General features: G+C 36.6%; 2 protein-coding genes across 2 annotated transcripts; both read left to right on the forward strand.

The window, feature by feature from the left end:
- Positions 1–844: 844 nt before the first annotated feature.
- LOC143461227 (mitochondrial ribosome-associated GTPase 1-like) lies at positions 845–5384 on the forward strand. Its single transcript, XM_076959059.1, has one exon. The coding sequence runs from the start codon at positions 3908–3910 to the stop codon at positions 4949–4951; it is 1044 nt and encodes a 347-aa protein (XP_076815174.1). The 5' UTR covers positions 845–3907; the 3' UTR covers positions 4952–5384.
- A 2164-nt stretch (positions 5385–7548) lies between these two features.
- LOC143461225 (uncharacterized) lies at positions 7549–15454 on the forward strand. Its single transcript, XM_076959058.1, has 10 exons — positions 7549–7749; positions 7859–7995; positions 8126–8215; positions 8344–8571; positions 8660–8764; positions 9045–9143; positions 9690–12185; positions 13160–13292; positions 13517–14241; positions 14403–15454. Exons 1-10 carry the CDS (start codon positions 7659–7661, stop codon positions 14436–14438), a joined length of 4140 nt encoding a protein of 1379 aa, XP_076815173.1. The 5' UTR covers positions 7549–7658; the 3' UTR covers positions 14439–15454.
- Positions 15455–21977: the final 6523 nt, after the last annotated feature.

The raw sequence follows: 21977 nt of genomic DNA on the forward strand, positions 1-21977 counted from the left end.
GATGGGATCGAAAAAATGAATGCACTTCTTTCCGGAAATCTTTGTTCGATGGTTTTCAAAGTGAACCAAAAAATCCATAACTACTTTGTGAGTCAATATCTTTCCACTTTTCGTTGAAACTATTGCAAAATTCTTGTCCGTGTTTGCTTTTGTATGTACGTGGCATCTATAAATCAAAGAAACTATGTTCCCAAATTAATTGACTTATAGAAATTTAACAAAACAAGAAAACATGTTAAACGTTTTTGGCTAATAATTGCAAATTAACAAGCTATAAGTTTGAAGAGGTTGTTGAGGCACAAATGGTTTATCTTCACTAGATTTACCTGGTAAAAACTAAATTATATAATTCTTGCGTACTGTTAGAATACTAACACTGTTGCTGTCAATTGACTACAGACTGCAACTTATATTCTTACAAGAAAAAACGTTTATTTGAAAATACATACACGTTTTATTGCAAGATCATGAAGAGAATTGCATCTTGAAAACTGCCGTTCTACAAGAGTTCGTTTTCACCGAGTCCCACAGAGAATTGGTCAGCAATTTCTCTCTCCTCCTTGTCTGGTCATTGATAAAATCGCAAGCTTTTTAGTATGTAGGCTTAGATGGGGAGTTGAAATGTGTGACCTGATTAACAACAGGTGGCAGGTACTGAGAGATTCGCAGGGAGTTGAAATAAGCGTTGTTAATTTTTAATCTTCAAGTTTGACCGCGATTTTGGACATCGTTCCCCACTGGAAGTTTAAATTTAACTTTGTATTGCTGTTTAAAAAGAAATGTCTGCCAGAAGGTGTCTGCTAGCTTGACTCAGGTTTATGGTGAAATAATCACTCTCTTTTAAAGACATTGTTTTCTATAAACCAACGTGACCCAATTTTTGTGGAAAAAAGTCCATATTAGCCGCTCAAATTGCAGAAAAACTGAACTGCCATTGATTACGTGATGAACAGCAGCCTGGCAGTCACTGAGTAGCAAGAAATAGCAACCGCTCTTTTGGTTGCGACTTGCGACCCGCCTCAATTACAATCAGTCGCACTGTGACGCCAACCGCCACATTGCTCCTCCTGAGATTCGACTTGATTGAGGAACGACGCCAGCCGACATCAGCAATCGTCTCAACTGTGGTGAAGGTTTTAGACATAACGGCCACAGTTTGACCTTGTGAGAAAGAAACTCTTGTATCCTGCTAAAAATCTCCAACTTACAGTAGCCTATACCGTATAAATTTTATTGCAGAAATGGTAAATGCTAATTAAAGTTTTAAACTGAAGTTGAGATTTACAATAAGAAGAATATTTAGTTCAGGTTATAATATAATATTTAACTACTAAGTTGATGTTGTCTCAACCGTGTTAACCAAATTTTGATGTAAAATAAGAAACAGGACATACTTTGGCACTCTTAACGTTAACTTCATATTTTTCGACACGAGCTTTTGCAAGCATAAGCTTGCTTCTTCAGGTGTACTGTGAAATGGGAAAAAAGTATTTAAAATTAGTATCGAAAAATATAAAGTTAACCTTAAGATTGCCAAAGTATATCCTGTTTCTTGTTTTACTTTATAATATTTAAGTTATATAGGCCTAGCCTAGCTTAAATAGAAACCATGACAAACTAGCTTCCTGCATAGCATTTGGCTGATACCGTACCTAATGACATTGTTAAAAAGTGCAATTTATGTTAAACATCCACATTATCCTCACAGCCGAAGTGAAAAATCAATCACTTACAGTTATAGCCCATAATGGAAAATGCAGCACCTGCCTACTGGAGGTTCAGCAACGTACATGCCGATTTCTTTATCTTTATGCCGATTTATAAGAAATAAACAAAGCAAAATCGGGGCTAGTATGCAAGTGCACAACCACAGGATATATACTAGACCCCATGCAGCTAATCAAATTGTGACGTCATCTGGTTGTGTACTTATGTACACTAGACCCGAAAAATCGGTTGCCTGAATGCCAATTTATAATAAATAAACAAAGAATTGAGGCTTCAGTGGATGCTATCACTCCAAAATTTGTGTCTTTGCATTCATGAGTTCTCATCGAAAACTGCCATACTTTCTAGTCAGGCTTATAGCCAACCCAGTGTTTTTTACAACATTTTGCATTCCTTGACCTATGTGTAAAGCTATTTGACATATACCGACAAAATGATTGTGAAATAAGAAGTCAGCCATATCCCATGTGCACTTAGCTCTTATAACAACTATGGTGGCTTATATAGTTGGATAAAGCAAAACATAGATTATGTCGCCTCAGTATAGTGGGGTAGTTCGAGCACTGGGCTTGCAATAATCTAATAATGTGACTCGTGTTCAATACACAGTAGCACTACTGTCGTAATGTCCCTGGGCAAAGTAAAATTAATGTATTTTTGAAGAGTGGTAAATGTACAGGCCTTATCAGGCTGTCATGCAAAACTGTATATAACTTTCCTATCCTTAAATCTAATTAGGCTAATATCCATTTTCTTTTTGCATGATTGAAACACGATCCTATTATCACATACTAAGCAACACAGACGCCTACCTACATGTTTACCATAAATAATGTTAAATGCTTTTGCTGGCAAAACAGCTTACTGTTGACTATAATCAGAAAAACATATTTCCACATGTAGAACCATGGACTGAGACATATTCAAGAAACTACAATGTCAGTAGCTCATATATAACATACAGCAAACAATTATATGTAGCGAAACTGTATTTTTATATTTTACAGCAATGATTTACAGTCAGACTTTGTTTGTCCAAATCACGGAAAACCAGAATCCCCACTATCTGACATGAAACTGCTGGCGGTGGCTTTCTTCCCATGCATTTTATTCTTTTAATCGAATAACCTCACTGTCCTACTCCAAAATGGCAATTTAGAAACGGATATATGCTAAATTAATAGAAAGAACATTTCATTATCTGAATTACGATAAATGTTACATATGTATATGTCAATCTTTCATACTGGTCAATTGTTACACATAAATGTTTGTTTTAGGTGCAGTCATTTCCCAATTTTTACATCCTTTACTTGAATCATTCATTTTGTTTGAAGTTGGATATTCAAGCAGTTCTTTTTTCGTCATAACGGTCCTAACACCAAAAAATGCCATAAAATCTTTATTTGTTTTATTATACAGTGAACTTACGAAAAGACTTGTTACTCAAAAAATCCTGCATGGGGCTCTCTGAAATTTTGCATGTCAATTTAGTATGCTTTGAACTACCATTCCATAAAATGTCATCAAAAAACCATGATTCAAACTTTTTTTTACAGAGGCGCAAATTAAACACCAGCATTTTTGGTCTAAAAACCCAATTTTAGCTACTTTCATGTTAATTTTTTGGCTAAATTTTGCACGTGACCTGGGACATTGAAGCACACCAACTGCTAGGGTAATTCCCAGGCTAGAAAACAACACCAACCATGTACTGCCTTCTGATTGGTCTAAACAGGTTTTTTAAAGCCCTACGTAGGAGTACAAAAAAATTCGTAGAGATCTTACGTTTTAAGTCTTTGGCGCCTCCGTAATCTACTATTATGTAGTAATATATACATGCTATCTTGCGTAACTTCATTTCACTGTGATATTGTTTCAATTTTGGTTATTGAGATACCTCACTGTAACTCAACATTTTGTGTTGAAACAAAGTGGTATGGATTAATGAGGTCTGACGGTATTTCAAAATTTTAATGATTCATATGTATAATAATATGAGCCTATGTGCAGTATAGTTACTGCTTTGGTATACAGTATATGATATGTGTTTAATGCTTGTCCACAAACTATTTTTTCTTGCTTAGCCTATATGGTGTAAATTACTGGGTGTCTAGTGTTCCTGTATGGTGATGATAATAGTATAGTATATATGTAATAATTGTTTAAGTGCTAGGAAATGTTACGCTGTTTAAATCCACTGTTCTACAGAAGTCAACTGTTGCAAAATGTTCCTTTATTTTTTCAAACATCACGCCCGTTTCAAGATATGAAATTTAAAAGTGAATTTCCTTTCAAGACAAAGAACATCAGACATTGGTTTCCAAGACACATGTCAAAGGGGCTATTCCAAATGAGGACAAAATTAAAGCATGTTGATTGTATTATAGAAGTACATGATGCCCGTATTCCGTTTTCTGGCAGAAATCAAATGCTCATGGATAGTTTGAAAGGCAAACCTCATGTCCTGTTGTTAAACAAATTCGATCTTGTTAAGCTGACAGACTCTGATGTTGCGGAAATTCACAGTAGGTATCACCAAGAAGGAATTCAACAAGTACACTTTACATGCTGTAAAGATAATCCACATGGCCGTGTTAACAAATCTGTTGGCAAAATCATGCAGGTTTGCTTGGACCTCATTGACAGTAGTCATCAATACTTCCGTGCTGGTGACTCGAACTTCAATATAATGGTTGTTGGTATTCCAAATGTTGGAAAGTCATCTCTAATAAACTCATTCAGAAAACTTTATCTAGATCGTAAAGCGGCGGCACCAGTGGGCCGGTCTCCTGGGCTTACAAAGCATGTATCTTTTAAAATACAAGTATGTGATAATCCAACTGTATTTTTATTAGACACACCTGGTGTTTTTAAAGCCAAGGTTGGCAGCATGGATGAAGGCATGAAATTAGCTGTTTGTAACACAATCCATGATCATATAATGGGGCCTGCAATGGTAGCTGAATACCTCCTCTTCTTGTTAAATAAGAATGGACAGTTTACTTATGTTGACCATTTTTCCCTAACGGAACCAACGGACTCCGTTCAGTCGCTCTTAACTCGAATTGCTGTTACAGATAAACAGGTTCAAACTCACCGTTATGCTTCTGGTACAGGCCCTGCAAAGTTACAGCTGCCAAATTATGACTATGCCGCTGATAAATTCTTAATGGCTTATAGAGAAGGCTTACTTGGCAAATTTGTATTAGATGACTTTTGATAATTTGTTTTGTACTGAAGTTGTAATCAGTCTTGAATTTTTAAAATGATGTTGTAATACTGCAGGCTATGTAAATAATGTGATACATGGGCTAGGTCCATACTTTGTTTTTCTTTTGTTGCTAAATTTTTTTATCATAGTTTTCATTTTGAGTGATAAGTTTTTTCTGTTATTTTGCGCAATGTTTTTTACATTATGAAAATCTGTCTTTGTTGCAAAACGTTTTTTATAAAAATGAAAAGTTTGCGAGTACCGAAAGCTTGTTATATACTTCTTGTAATTTCTTATAATTCTTATTATAAAAACGCCGAACTGCGCCAGTGGTAGAAGGGACGGGAATCGAACCCGCAACGTTCACATTAGAACGTTAAGTTTTAGTGATTTGTGTATACCTGGATCTAATTATTGTTTTCTTGTCTTGTTGTTTTGTCAGGTTTGCAATTATGGTTTTGTACACATTTTGCTAAAACTGTAACAGTTAATGTGAATAATCGAATAGTTATATATATGCAGAAAAGATCTGCTGTTTTGACTGCAGCTCACCAGTAAGTACATATCACAATCAGTATAATGTATAATTATACAATATATGTTTTAGACCAGGGCTTCTCAAACTATGGGTCGCGACCCCAAATGGGGTCGCGTAATGAAATTTTGGGGTCGTAATGAAATAGTTTAATTTAGTCTAGTGCCGGTAGGTTGTAGTCTTGCCATGATGTCAATCTGAAGTGGCCAAGTTTTTCAAAAAATCACATGGAAATGACTGCATTTTAGGGCCGTTATGTAAGCGGTCCTTGATGACTTTACAACCAGCCCGGCCTGTGCACATGGATTAACATGGATTTAATGTCATTAACGTGAATGTCCCCATAATGGGGTCGCATAGAAATATCTTTTTCAAAATGGGGTCGCAGAACAAAAAAGTTTGAGAAGCCCTGTTTTAGACAACCCATGTTTCGTGACCATTGCTAAACTAGCAACAACGTCCAATAAGCTAAGGATATATGTTCAGTAGGCTATACCATCATATTATGCAGATTCTGCTATATCATACACACAACAGGGAACAATTGTGTGTCTGTGTGGTATAAACATTCGATTACAGTACAATAAAAAAGGTGTATAAATATGTAACTAGTGTTTGAAATCTTCTCTAAATTAATTTTCTATGTAAATTACATTATCGTTCACAGTCAAAGTATTCCGTTTCATGCTATTATTATGCAACTTGTGTGGTAGCTATCCTAGGTATTTTCTCGGGCAATGTATATATTATACATATATAGGCGAATAATGATATGATTTGTGTAATATTTTATTTTAAGAATAGGATTTATTTCTCGAAGAAGATGAAATAAATGTATATCATATGAGGTATATCTGGTACTTGTTTTGTAAAACAGTCAATTGTACAGCAGACTGCTGTTTCCTCTTTAGGTTAACAAAATTTTATGGCCTTGATACGATCATTCTTACTTGTTGGGTATTTATTAACTTATAGTGCAATTCATGTAATGTGCAGATACGTACAAGGCAATAGTTGGCACTTATCGTCGTCATTGGTTTAGTCTTTTTCGACCCTTGTTTGTCGACTGCATTTGTTTTACTTAAATACCACTGTTTGCTTTGAATGTTTGCAGAGATTTGGTTGTGCATTATGTGTTCTGCCAGTCCTGGTAGAGCTATTGCCTAATGTTTAACTTGTATGAGGGTTTAATGTTCAAAAAACCTCATAGCATAGTGTTCAAGAACAAAGCTGTTTCAGCAAAGGCTTGAAGTTGGCAGAACAAAAAGTAGATTTGAAGTTATAATAAATGTATTATTTAGTTGAAGAATATTTGATGCTGACAAAATAGCTTTATGCATACTATGAGAAAGCTAGCCTAAGGAATGTTAAAATATTTTGACGCATGTTACATAACACTTGTGTTTATATAGGCCTCCAATAATAAATTTCGACATCACTAGATATCGGAAGGTGCATAAATTTCACTTTTTGTGTTAAATAAAACATTAGCACCAAACTCCAACTTAAAGAAGTAAATATATACTGCAGGAGCGATAGGCAACAACTCAGCTTAGTAGTGTAATTTGTAATAGAGTGACACATATGGGGTGTGTCTAAAGTTTAATTATTATCACAAATATATCGATTTCCAAACTTTAAATAACTTTTAATCCGGTATGCAGTAGTCAAAGGGTTTTGTACCAGTTAGCATAGGCATGGCTTGTCTTGTCTTGTCTGGTTACCTGAAACATATTATATTATATAGTATAAATCTAATGTTGGTCTGTTCAATACAATGACCTTGAATTGGGTTGCAGAGCAGATCATGCATGAAGACTTGATTATTGGCAGACAGTGGGCTGTGTGTTTCACAGCCTCAGGAAGTTGTCCTTAATATAGCACTCATCAAGAAACTTTGAAATGCTTTCATTAGTTACGTGTGCAGATGGCACAAAAACAAAATCATGATAGCATGTAGTTATTTCCATACTTTGATTCATGCATTGTGTATGGTGTAAGAATCATTCATTATGCCTGAAATAGTAACTACAGGTATACAAAATGTACCACCTAATGCTTTCCTTTTTACTTAATTTAATGGTGATGGATATTTTTAAAGGCTGGTTAGGTGGATGTTATATATGCTGCTTGATTAAGATTTTGATTTAAAGTCATAATAAGTAAATCATAAAAGCAATTATGGCAGAAAACAGTCCTCAAGTAGCAGAAGAGACAGATGCTTCTGCTACCAAGCAAGCATCATCCACACCAGTTGCTCCGAGGCCACAAGGTAAACAATTATAATTGTTATTTATTTTTCTTAATTATTTTCATGGGATTAATAACACGTCGCTGAAAAGTTTTTGATCATTTTTCCACTTTAATACCTACTGAGGTAGAACTGCAACAAGAACGTGATCCATCGGCGAGATTCCGTGGCCCCGGAACAAGCTTTAAAGCAAAACTAATTGGAATTGATGAAGTTCCGGATTCTAGAGGAGATAAAATGTGCCAAGATTCTATTCTTAAGTTGAAGGTGCTATCGTATTTGATTAGATATAAAATCGGCTTATGTTGAGTTTTATTTCTGCAAGTGTCTGACTGTCTATATATACTTGCGACATTTAAAGGGTTAATAACTTTTGTTGTTCATTGTATCGTTACAGGCTGCAGTAAAAGTTTCAGGACAACATAAACAAAAAGTTGTAATTAACGTGTCACTGGAAGGACTTAAAATAATAGATGCAATGACAGCAGTAAGTATGAAGAGTGATGGTATTGATTTTCAGAGTACAATTCAAGATGGTTAATGTAACTTTTACTGATCGAAATAACGCAGGCAATGAACGTTTAAATACATTTTTTTCTTGAACACCGATCTTAGACAATTCTACATCAACATCCAGTGCACAGAATATCATTTATTGCCCGCGATCTCACTGATAGAAGAGCGTTTGGGTATATTTTTGGTGCCAAAGATGAAAAACATGCATTTTTTGGTATAAAAACTGCCAAAGCAGCTGAGCAACTAGTGCTTACCTTACGTGACTTATTTCAAGTAGTTTATGATATGAAAACAGCTGAAATGGAAGATGCAAAGAAACAGGCACAGGTGTAGTTCATGGAATGTACTTATACTAAAAATGTTGCAATGTGTCGTAGATATTTTGAAAAAATAATATACTTTTTGTTCAATGCAGGATTCTACTGAGGAAACTTATGCAGTACCAAACAATCGGCCTTTCAATCAGCAGAAACAGGGAAATCTCTTTGAAATTGAAGAACAACTACAAAACATAAACCAGGTTTGTTAACATTGTTTTATGATATTTGTCTTACTACTGTGTTATTTCATTTGTGCTGTCATGCACAAAATCCATAACACGATATCTAATTGCCAGGGGCAATGAATGCCTGCGGCTTAGGTTTTTGAAGATTTTTATTTTGTGTTTGCTATAATTTTCATACTATTATTGTGTGCTCAGTGGTCACAGAATCAGGTTTACCTGTTTTATACAAACCACGCAATCATCTTTTTTCGGGGTTGTTTCTGATTTCATCTTGTGTGTGCATTGCAATTCTTAGATGTCTGATATTGATGCTTTCAAAAGTCCATGGCCTGAAGCTACTCCTACTTCTCCAGACACACCAGGCTCTCCAACAAATGACATGTTTGGAATGGCGGTATGAAATTTTACTATTATTTACCCTTTCTAAGTATTATATTAACACACTGCTGCGGTGGGTTCTTAAATGGGTTTCTATCATTTTAACTGTTATCAAAATCATATTTAGGGGTTTTTGTAGGGCACTTTGTATGTGAAAACTGTTTACCATGATTAGTCCTGCTGTCATGTCTTTATTTCTAAAAGTGCTATCAAAACGATTGACATTCTAAGCCTAGGGTATAATATACAATAATACAAGTATATATTTGTAGGTGTACACTATACATACATTAACCTGCTAAGGATTTTAATGAATGAATTTGGGTTATTATGTGCTAGTACCATGTTTGATAATTTTGTCCCTGTGTTTCTCGCATTATTTGTTACAGTTAATATATATGTATGCATCTATATGTATATATACAATAGATAACATAATATGTGTAAATTGGTTTTTGGTTGATAATATTATGGTGTTTTTAAACCGAGTGGTTAAAATTATTTTGGTATAATTGATGGTTTTAAATGGTAACAGGCGTATTGTTGGTTGTCATTTCTGTAGAATCTGAGCGATGTATCAAGTTTAAGTAGTGACTTTAGCATGGCGAGTGCATCCAGTTCTGCTCTAGACCATAACAAGCATGTCGACATCAAAAGCCATTTTGTGGATACAAGGCCACCACAGAGTCAGCATTTTCATAGAACCAGCAGTGGAAAAAGTGCCATATCTTGGCATGGTTCTACAAGCCATCACCTATCGGGACTTTTAAAAAGAGATTCAAAAAAGAGAAGACATGGGTCCCTGTCGAGCTTTCAGGAAAATGAATCTGATAACACAACTGGAGCAAAAACACTTTTAGAGCTTTCCCAAAAACTGAAAACAGTTAACATCACATCAGTCAACGATAGTGAGAAACAAAAGGGCGATTCTGCAACTAAATCTGACGATAAAACAGAAGTAAATACTATAGACAAGATGGCAACATCAACAGTCGAAGAAGCTCCATTAACTAAACACAATGGCCATGCTACTCCTGTTTCAGGTGTGAACACGACAAGTGAATCATTTTTTAATGAAGTGATGAAAGCAACAGGAATGTCTTCAGCGACTACAACTACAACTGCCACTCATGTTGTAATGTCTAATTCTGAGGAGAAGCCTGTTAGAAAAGCATCAGACACGATGAATGAAATGTCTGGGTCTGTGTCATCTTTGTCAAGTGCAAACAGTAAAGCTTCCACTCCTAAAAAGTCACTATCGATCACAAATTTATTCTTTTCCAAACCGGACAAAAACAAGTCTTCTTTAAAGCGAAAGAAAAAAAACATATCTCGACAGTCCTCATCAGCCAGTGTAACCTCAGTGACTGATTCATCAGTTGCTACTGTGATGCATACTGTTACTGACATGAGGGCACCTTCAGCTGAACATACATTTACGTCAAACACTTCTTTACAGTCTTCACAAGTTCAGCGTACTTCTAGTACGTCATCAACTAATAGCAGTGAGAAAATAATGCATTCGAGACTTTCTCGGGGTTATTCTTCCACCTCTTTAGCATCGGAAAGTAGCAGATATGAGAGCAAGACTTCCCATGAAAGAATTCCTCCTCCCGCATCTGCAGCAAGAGCTCGACCACGTGCTATTCCTAGTGTTACAGCTAGAGCATCAAAACCTGATTCGAGGAATCCTCCCATGTTTAAAGCAAGGAAGAACACAATGAGTGAATCAGAGGACGAATCCCACCGCCACTCTCAATTTTCTCTGGACTCAGGACAATCTGGCAGCAGCCTGAATTCTCCCTCAAACGTCATTGCCGAAAAAATTGAATTTGGTACCAAAGTATACCACGAAGATGGTGACCATGGCGGTGGTAGCGACAACCATTTTGGATCATGGGCTTGTTTTGATAATGGCAAAACAAACAAGTCTGGTGATCATCCGGAAGGATTAAATGATTGTGCATTTCCAAAGGAAAATTTGGAAAGCAAATCAAGGACTCTCACTAAGAACAATGTTTGGGCTGCATTTGGAGACGAACAATCTGACAAAGTTGAAGAAGAGAAACAGCCTGCGAATGCCAGCATGGAAACAGAAATCGGACCAAATGATCATCTTTTTCCATCATCCAACCGAGACCCTTTTAGTGATGATTTCCATGGAGATGTCCCATTTAAAATTTCTGAAGACAAACCATTTGAAAATTTCGACCCATTCGGTGAGGTGATACCAGAAGACCCTTTTCAAAACATGGAGGATTTCTTTGGGAAAGCAGAAATGGATAACTCCTCTGTAGCTGATAAGCATTCGACTGAAGATTCTTCATCTGAAAGAGAAGATGAAGATCCATTTAAGTGGGCTGGGGATGCAGAAGATAGTGACTCATCTATGAAAAAGACATCAGATTCTGACTCTCATAATTCTTCTGATACTGGAGGAGACCAACCAAACGAGTCGACTTTAAGTCCACTTGCTAATGATGCAGTGGTGCTATCTAAAAAAAATGAAGTTAACACTGACGAGGAAAAGATTCAGAGCAGGGATGATCCCAGTTCAAGAATAACAGGAACCGATACAGATGGAGCAAGTATCAAAATAAGGGATCATTCTTCATTTTGCAATCCTCCGCCAACCCCCCCACCTCCGCCACCGATACCTCCACGACCTCCCAGGAACACCTTAATTGAGGAAGAAGATGAAAGACTTCCTCCAACTCTGCCACCACCTCCACTTCCTCCAACTGCTCTTGAGTATGAGCAGGAGCCAAGCTCGCCAGAAGAAAATGATTCTGATGATCATCATTATACTTTTCCTCCTGACTGTGAACCTCCAGCATTGCCCTCAGAGGTGGAAATTGATGCAAGTTTACCTCCCATAAATTCCCTTCCTCCTGCAATACCATGTAGAAGCTTATCTAGGCAGTCATCCAATGCTTCTGCATCCACATTGAAATCAAGAGAATCACCCCCTGTTGTTCCAAGTAGGAACTTATCTAGGAAGTCATCATCATCATTACCTTCTTCCATAAACTACAGTTCAGATCCTCAAGTGAACAAGGTTTTATTTAAGTTTTACTTGGCATGCTTTGCATGGCCTAGCTCAGATTTGTTTTGCTCATCAGACCTTCATTGCCAAGTGTGTTTTGATCTAGGACATAGACTGGCATAAACATTAAACATATTTACTTAATGTTTATGTGCATGATATATTGCATGTTCTGAGCATGTACTACTCTGTCCTTCTTTAGACTGTAGTAAATAATAATCATAGTTTTTTGGAGTCATTGCTTAAACAACCATTGTGAACTCCCTGTGACTGTGTAGTTGTGTTTCTTTGTGACATTACTCATACTCCTATATTTCTACCTACAGTCACAGACAAAACTTATCCCTTTTCTTGCACCACCCCCTTCTGTCAAGGGAAGAGATCAAAAACGCTATTTCCCATCTCTTTCGGAAACGTTGCTCTTCGATATTAGCGAGTTAAGAAAGGATTTGCACAGTGATGGCTATAACTCTAATAGCTCAATGTCTGGTGGCAGTATTTCAACACCATTCCATCCTGATGGCTATTTTGCCAATGGCAGTGTGGTAAAAGACTTGTCTTTACATTTACAATACGAAAAGAGCACCACCACACTTCAAATTGTGTACTCTTACTTTCACTGCAATAACAGTTTTTCCTGATTAAAAGGAAAGTGCTTTTTAGAATTTACTGAACAAGCCATACTAACTGCATGAATGTGTATTGGAATTCTGCCTGATTTTTTAGGGATTTTCTTTTTTGTTGGCATTTTGGTTTCACTGTTTTTATTTGCCACAACACTTTGGTTTGATATGAGTGTTTTTAATTTAATTTTAGTTCTGTATCAGGTTTGTTAACTTTGTGATTGTTTGCAGTAAATAACTTTTAACTTAAAGATAGTAAGCTAAACTGAGATTTCTTGTTAGTGGTCTTTATAGCAAACTATCTGTCAGCCACCGATGTACTGACTACTCTCTACTTTATACATGTTTTGTATTTTTACCCAGAGTGATTCTCCCAGTAATGCACAAGCGGATTATAGTGGTGATTTAGCCGCGTTGAGCATGGACGCCATTCAACCTGCAGGTTCAGTTGGGGCCAAACTTACAAAAGATCAAATTCTTGCTGGATTTGGTCAAGGTGTGAACGATGGATGTTGCTTCATTTTATTGAAGTATCGTCTTTAGTTTGGGAGAAAATTTGTATGAAGATAATAGTCTTTTACACTTTACTGCAAAACCACATAAACTACTTAATTATCTTAATTACTTAATCCTATAAAAGATAATGCCAAAATAATGTTTAAAAAGGCTGACTAGACTAGAGTTATTGTCAAAAACGTATGCAAATGAACGTCTTTGCAGGGGTAGCTGCACCAAACGCTGCCTTGCAACAGCAGCAACAGTTTGCCAGCATGTTCGGACAACAACAGCCTGCATATAGTGTACCCCAGCAGCCTGTTTACACCCCATCTAGGCCAGCCCCAGTAGCCAACCCCCTTGGTGGAACATTTGGCGGTGCTCCACAGGTGCAAACTCCGATTGGTGGCATGTTTCCTTCTACCCCAGCCCCTTCTATACCTGCTAGACCTGGTGCAATGCGCCCCCCTGTAGCAGCCCAAGTTCAAACTGGGGCAGCACAAAACCCATTTGGCGATGCCTTTGGAGGTATGGGTGTTGGTACTCCAGAGCCTCTTTTAGCTCCAGTTAATTCACAGCCTGATCTTCTGAATGGATCGGGGAAGAAAGAAGAGAAGGCCGATCCATTTGCCAGTCTCGTTCCTGACATTGGCAACAAACCATCTGCGGGAAATAAGAAAGACATGTTCAAAGGCTTCCAAATGGCCAAGCCACCGCAACCACCACCACGAAGTAGTACTAGTGGTGACAGTGGAGTGACAGCAAATTTTAGTGATTATATGATGAAATCTGTTGGCGGTGTGCCAGTGGACGAAGTTAACAACAGTCCTCCTGTCCCCACTCCTCGGTCGACATCTCAAGATCCATTTAGTTCAGCTCCAGCCAGCAATGATCCATTTGCAGCGTTGGGCGCATCAGGATTTGATCAACCATTTAGTTTTGATAGTCAGGCGAGTCAATTTTTTACAACCAGTCGCAACATAGGATTTAATTGAATTCTTCTATCTGAAATAATAATTGCAGGATGTATTTTAATGTAAGTAATAGTATACCTGTCACTAAAGTGAACATGTGCCTCTTAAATGACGTTTATGTATTTATTACTTTGCAGAATCAAAACAATAATTCCCAGTCACTGTTTGGATGAAGAAATATACAATTTATTAGCAGTTTGCACCGTCTTTCCATAAACTTTCCTTCACTATCATGTTATCCTGCACCACGTAGAAAGTTGTTAACCCAGTGCAATATCTTGTATATTGTGATCCAGTAGTCTTTTCGTGTTATAGTGAAAACTTGTCAGTAGATTCTTGCAGTTATATCCCACTTTCTGTAGGAAAGTGTGACACTTCAAAAGTCTCAACTTGCCTTGGTAAGGCAAACTGATGCGAAATTACCATTAAATGATCAAAGTTTTTTTGCGTCTGTACTGATTTCTATGCGCCATATTTGCCAAGTGATTATTCTCGTAGCTATCCTAATTTCGTGCAATCATGTGTGTAATTTAACGTTTTCTTGCCGATCCGTGTTCCTCCCTTAGTGTCGTTCAAGATTATTGTCTATGATTTTGGTTCTATTCAATTGAAAGATGAAGGCCATCTATTCTTATACTTTACCATAAAAATGTTGCAATTTTATGTCTGAATTTCCATTTAGAAGTACATGGGGTTGTAAGCATACTCGTTATTCACAATGGAACAACAGTGTTTAAAGTAACAAAACTTTTAATTTGCGGCCTTCTCCTATGTCAACATCTTACGAAGTGCCTTCATTAGGTGCCCGAACGCAAATTGTTCCGATTTTGATTCTTTTTCTCATGTTACTTTGAATTAAAGATGAAGCTTATTTAAGAACGTTAAATAGTGGTACAAACGACTAATTAAGATTAATACATAGAAACTGGGAGATGTTGGTACAAACTTTTATGCAGTAAAAGTTCCCGTGATTTTCATACAGCTACATTACATTGTTGCATTTTTCGAAGAGATTCGTCAACTCACGTAAATTGATATTAAAAGCATTGCTTAATAACAATTGATTCATTAGGTTTATTACTTTAATTTGTTCTTTTAATAATACACGTATTACATATTACTTAAACTGTGGCATTAATGCAACGAACAGCGATTTCCGTTTATTGCGAATAAAATTTCTAGAATGTTATCTAGCAGCTGTATTTTCTCAGGATGTTTTTATTTAATCATACGTTGGTATGAGTGACCAGTGGCAGAGCATGGGGTGTGCGGCCCGCGCAAGTCGGCCATTTTCGACCGTTGGAAACAAAAAATTTGCAGCGTCGCTATCAACAATACCCATAAAACGCAGTTTCGTTTAAGATTTCCAGTGTCGTAGACTGTAAGTCAACAATATATTGACGCCTAATTGATATTGCAAAGTAGTCGAATGTTAAACAAAAGGGATAACTGAAAATGTATTTCTGAGACTTATGTACAAGTGAAAATCGACAAATTGTGTGGTTATACCAAATATGAGTAGCAATTGAAACTGTGCATACCCTGAATCCAAATATGAAAATGAACCACACGTTTTATCTTGGAAGTAACGTGGTCGACGATGTTCAATACGAAACGAGCCATCATTAGGAATTTGTACAGTAGGCCAAATTTGTTGCCAAATTTATGTGGCAATTCAAATCGCAATAAACCCACAAAACATAGAGCAATCGATGGCATTTATACATGAAATTAATAAATTTTATATAAATAAATAAATTTCATAATAAATCTCTCCAATTAATAAACACAAGAAATTGAAGACGTGTTCCTCCTAGAGAACACTTCGAACCCTTAGCCACCAAATATAATCTAGCAATAACTTGTGCGTATTGCACAACGCGTATAAAAATGACACCAAAGGGCAAGCGAAAATATTTAGCTAGTATAGCGGTAAGTCAACACCATCTACCGAAAAGCGAGAGATGACGCATTGGACCAAACTGCACAGAAATCTTGAACTGCCCTACGTGTCCAAAAAGAGTATACAAGGTAGGCCTACCATATGTCCTCTTTTAGGAGGATTTGTCCTCTTTTCTCAAGAAAAGTGAATGGTCCTCCGAGGACGCTCAAAAATGCCTAAATGTCCTCTTTTTTTGCATTTCGAGTTAGTTGCTTATACTTTCAACAAGACTTTTAGGCGAGACGTTGTATTTATTTCCAAAACATTACTGTAACCATGAAACATGCTGAATTGCTGGTTTAAAAAAGGTTTTCCAACAAATTGACCTACCAGCCCTACCTTCTTGATTGTTATTGCAAACATTGTTCGACGTTTTCTGTAACATCTGGGATTTTTTACATGCGAGGATCTGTCGCAAGTTCGCTGAAGGAAAGGTAACAACGTTTTTACTCATATGAAAAATGACGTACCTGCTTTAGTTGGTGTTGGTTGCCCAGCACACGTTTTGAATAACTGTTTACACCATGGTGCAAATCAGATCAGTCTTGATGTTGAAAGTATTATCTACAAAACCTACCAACATTTTTCTATTTTTACTGTTTGGACAGAAGAGTTGAAAGATTTCTGTCTATTTGTGGATATCGAGTACAAGAAACTTCTTTCCCACAGCGTAACCAGATGGCTTTCACTTTATCCTAGCCTGTCTAGAATTCTCCGAATTTATCCAGCTTTAAAGCCGTATTTCTTATCCATTGACAAGCCACCTATTGTCCTAAACATTTTTTTGAAAATTCATTGGGTGAACATTATTTGAGACACATGCAATCCTTTGTGGCTGTTTTTCATGAACAAGTTCAAAACATCGAGAAATCAAAGATATCTCTTCTTGAAGTTGTAGCTAGTCTCAACTCTGTAAAGACAACCATTCTAGAAAGTAAAAGACAAATGTTTGTATCGATTCAAGTAAAATCAATACTGATAAAACTCAGAAAAGACAGGGAATGTGATTTGTTCATGTCAGAGGTACCTTCATTGTACGATTCCTGTGTTGCCTACTTGGATGAATGGACCAATTCATTTGCTGAATTCAAATGTTTTGATTGGATGCTTCTGTCCAACGCCAAAGAATGGGCTAATGTGGAGTGGAGCCATGTGTAAATTATCTGGCAGAGAAAAACGTTGACATTGATGATGCTAAACTGTTCGACCAGTACCAAGGCTTGTGCAAAGGCGGCATGAAACTGATGCAGCTGCATTTTCTAAAATGATGGCACATGAATAATGGACAGAATATTTCCAGCATCGCAGAACCGAAGAAATGTTTAGTGAACTGTTAAAAATCGCGCAATTTTACTTTAGCAGTATGGCCCATAATGCAAATGTTGAACGCATTTTTTCTTTGATGAAGCCACAATGGTGCAAAGAAAGAGACAGCCTATTAGTTAGACCAGTTTCGAGCATCTTGACGGTTGTATATAATTTCAATGATATTTCGTGTAAAAAATTTCACGATCTCGTTAAAAATGATCATTCCTTATTGGCAAAAGTTAAGGGAACCGCAAAGTATTCATGGGCTGAATCTGAAAAATAAATTTGAAATAAAATTGTTGTTTTTGTGTCTGTTTTTGTAACTTTTGCCTGCAACTACCAAGGAAATGTAAAACATCATCAAACTCAAACGTAACAATTCTACTTTCGTTTTACTTGCCGGCAAAAAATGTCCTCTTTTTGGGTGCTGAAAATATGGTAGGCCTAATACAAGGACCTAATGATGAATGATTATAGCAGCAAGTCAGGGTCACTAAGACAGCAGCAGCTACACGTCAAACCACGGTCGAAGAGTTCTGTGTTCATTTACCGATGTGCAACGTCTTATTTTTTGTGACGTCATAATCGGTTGTAGTGTAGTGTTTTGATTGTGACTTGACTCCAACCGCCACAAATTAATAAAGTGTCAATTTTATTAGGGTTCGAATGCACTATATAGCCTCTAAAGTTTACACTCTAAACATTCTATTTGCTTTTCGTAACTATGCTGCTGCCTGAGGTGGGCAGTCGGTAACGGTACCGGTATTTAGCAAAAATGTACCGACGGTTCCGCTATTCGGTACAATTTTAAAAAAGTATTCGGTACTCGGTACCGGTACTTTTTGTGGGAAAGATGCTGCTGCAAATGCAATGTTTGTCGCTATTATGCCATCGGTAAGGGTTACTCCAGGTCAAAACATATGTGATGTTAATCGCTTGTAATTTTACATGACATTTCTTTAAAATTAAAATGATCAACCGATGCTAAAATTAGTATCATGGATTAACTAACATGTATTTGTGAAAACTTACTTGTCAAAATTTTGAAATTATCAGTGAAAAGTACTGAGTACCGGGACCGACTGAAATTTCTTGAAAAAATAATTTGGTACAGACATTCGGTACTGATTTTGCAAAAGTACCGACGGTACCAATCTCGGTACTGCCCAGTGCCCACCTATGACCGCTGCATGCCGTTTACCCATAAATAACATTTGTTGGTGTTAGGGTTATGAGTTATGACATAGAAAAGCGAGGACGGTTGAATTGATATATTGTTTTTCTTCTGACTCGATGATATGAGTTCTCATTTTTCAAACGGCGTGACTATGCTGTTTAGTTGCTTAAATTCTGTCTATGCATATTACTAAATGATAAAGTTCCTATTTCATTTATTATCAGACACAAAGGTTTTCACCTTCGGACAAAGCTCACTGAATGTTACATTGCGCAGTAGTATCCAGTGAAATCGATAACGTAAAGGAAAGATTTTAAACATTACAACAGTATATATATGGCACACCAGTTCAAGCGAGGTAATTTATCTGAACGTCATTAAGGAGGATTCAAGTCCGGTCAACAACTGAATTGCAAGATCCCAAAATAAAATTTCAGCATTTACAAAACAACCCATGACTCGTGACGTAACCGTCACAGGGTATTCCCCTGTATGTAGGCGAAGAGCATTGGTTTTTTTAGAAGAATGCTGAGATTAGTCTGCCCTTACCAGAGTCGTAACCAAGTCATCAAACTCGAGTCGCAAGTCAAGTCAATTTTAAGACTCAAGTGAAGTCAAGTTTTTTGGTTAGTAAGACTCGAGTCAAGCCGAGTCGATTAATATTCGAAACCAAGCTAAACAGTATGGCAAATAATAACTCGTTGTTATATTGCTTATGTAAAGTATTACTCAACAAACATATTCGCCATAAAGACCGCGTACACTAGCAGCTATTGTTACAATATGAGCGAGGACGATTGATGGTTGATAACTTGTTTTTCTTCTGCTTCGATGGTATGAGTTCTCATTTCTCAAACGGCGTGACTCATGCTGTTTTGTTGCTGAATTCTGTCTATACATACTACTAATTGATAAAGTTCCTATTTTGTTTATTGTCAGTCATTTCAAAAAATGACTCGAGTCAAGTTAAGTCATTTTTGTACTTAAGTAGAAAGGGACTCGATTCGAGTCTTTGAAAAAAGTGACTCGAGTCATTACGACTCTGCTCATAATCGTAAATAATTTAATTTAGGCTTTAGAAGTTATAGTGGCTTGTTTTTTTAAAACTTTTTTAAATCCATTCTTTGAAAGGCTACAAGGTAGAATGATCTATGCTTACACGTAATCATTTTACAAGTAACAATTTTTGTGGAAAGCATCACTTACATTTTTGTAGCCTATTAATTGTTTGCACGTTGACGTTTCGTTGCTAATGATTGCAGCATACAACTCTGGCTAAGATTTGTTTGCCGGTGTGCTTGGAGCATGGCCGTAGGGTGGGTGGGTGTATGTGTGTGTTATTTTCTTTTTTGGTAAAATTATACCTAATTTGTGAATTTTGAGTGATCAGTACACTCATGTATGACCTTAGCATTGCATGTATCGTCTACAGATATTTGGGTGTGTATTGTAGCCTATAGGCTAGTTCAGTAGGTTGCTGCAGCTATGTGACTTGTTAAGATGAGGCAATGTGAGCGCTAAGGCTAAATGTTTAAGTGGAGTATTTGTTTACCGTTATATGTACCAGTATTCTTTCAAATGGAAAATTCGTCTCAAATTCATAGAATTGTATAATGGGGTTCAGCATACAAGTGCACAACCAGATGACGTCAATTTGAGTAGCTTGGGTCTAGTATACAAAGGCATCCATTGGTTGTGCACTTGTATACTAGACCCGTATAATGTACTAGCATATTACATCTCATTGAAATCTACAGCAATTAATATTTAAATGAGTCTTATTATCAAAAACATTTCAGAAGAAATATGAAGTGCTTGGAAGGCCTGTTTGCTAAGCAGTTGCAGTTCGATATCTGACAGCATTACATTAATAATAAAACTCTAATGTTCAATTTTCGAAATTATTTGTACTTTACTTATGTGCTTATAAACCAGGGGTGGGCAAACTACGGCCCGCGGGCCGCATGCGGCCCGCGGGTCCATTTTCTGCGGCCCGCCGGCACTTGCAGAAACTCCTACTCATCACTTATTGTTTTAATTAAACAGGTTACCTGACAAAATATTATTCCCTTTACGAGTGTGTTTTTCTCTTCACTTTCAGTGCGTAAACACACACACGTCAGTCGCGCATGTATTGCAACATACACTTCTCACGCATTGCTTGATTCAATTGTTTGATCATAAAATACAATTACGGTAGCGACTACCGTAGGCCTACCGTAACCGTAAAACTGTGAACAGTTGCACAAGTCTCATTAAATTTTGTGATGATGATTGCATAGATTTAAACGTAACTGAGTGTGGAATACAAAAATTGTGTTTAATATGAATATGCGTTTATTTACACACCGGGTAAATTTTCCTACTTTGTAATGAGAATGTGCGGCCCGCCGGCTGCAACATTTTTTCAAATGTGGCCCTCAGTACAAAAAGTTTGCCCACCCCTGTTATAAACTATAACACTGGAAATAATTAAAAATTATTATTGATTAGCCAGATCAAGGTTTTATCGATCAGCTAGAAACGCAAAATTACATTATAAAACAAAGGTAAAAAACTGTTAAAGGCCCAAGTATTGCGAGTATGTAGGTGACAATTGTGTGTCCTTTTTATCGTTTATTACATCCTATTTCCCGTTAACATAAAACGATTCCATAAATTTTCTTTTCCCAGTAGTTTGATTTGAAGTTAAGTACATGGGCATTCTTCCAACCTATTATGATATGTGTTTTTATTCCATGGCATGTTTTCGAATTAGTCAATCATGTATTATTAAAGAAATATTAAAAAAACTGTTTAACATGCTCAATACAATCGCCAAAACGAGTTTTCCAATGGCAACTTTTCATTGATCTGACATGAACTTGAATCATTGTTTGAAGACCAACCAACTTGGTGACATCACATCGTCCGCTCCTCGCACAGTTTTTTGAACACAGTTTTGCCAATAACTCGTTAACAAAAACAGATGGAAAAATGTTGTTTATGTTTTCGAATTCAGCGTAGTTTTTAGAAAGTAAGTTGAAAATGACTTCAGTTCCCCTTTAAGTGTTTGTGTAGAGTGGTAACCATTGCGTTGAATGAAACCGTGTATAATAATTATCTTTTAAAAGATTATATGAGGTAAATAAAAATTTCTATGGGTAATGATTGTAATCAGAACAATAAGGGTTACAAAAATAAGAAACAAATATTTTTAGATTCGTTTCTCAAGGATTTGATATTCTAAAATGCACATCCTTAAACACCAAAATAATCCCTCTTCACAAGAGGCAGCCTAGAAAC

The sequence above is a fragment of the Clavelina lepadiformis genome, chromosome 5 (genome assembly GCF_947623445.1).
Source record: "Clavelina lepadiformis chromosome 5, kaClaLepa1.1, whole genome shotgun sequence".
NCBI classification, from domain to species: domain Eukaryota; kingdom Metazoa; phylum Chordata; class Ascidiacea; order Aplousobranchia; family Clavelinidae; genus Clavelina; species Clavelina lepadiformis.

Coding starts and splice junctions, on each gene's coding strand:
- LOC143461227 (XM_076959059.1), top strand. CDS start 3,908: ATGTTACGCTGTTTAAATCCACTGTTCTACAGAAGTCAACTGTTGCAA.
- LOC143461225 (XM_076959058.1), top strand. CDS start 7,659: ATGGCAGAAAACAGTCCTCAAGTAGCAGAAGAGACAGATGCTTCTGCT. Junction 9,144..9,689: donor ATGACATGTTTGGAATGGCG/GTATGAAATTTT, acceptor TCATTTCTGTAG/AATCTGAGCGATGTATCAAG. Junction 14,242..14,402: donor CATTTAGTTTTGATAGTCAG/GCGAGTCAATTT, acceptor ATTACTTTGCAG/AATCAAAACAATAATTCCCA.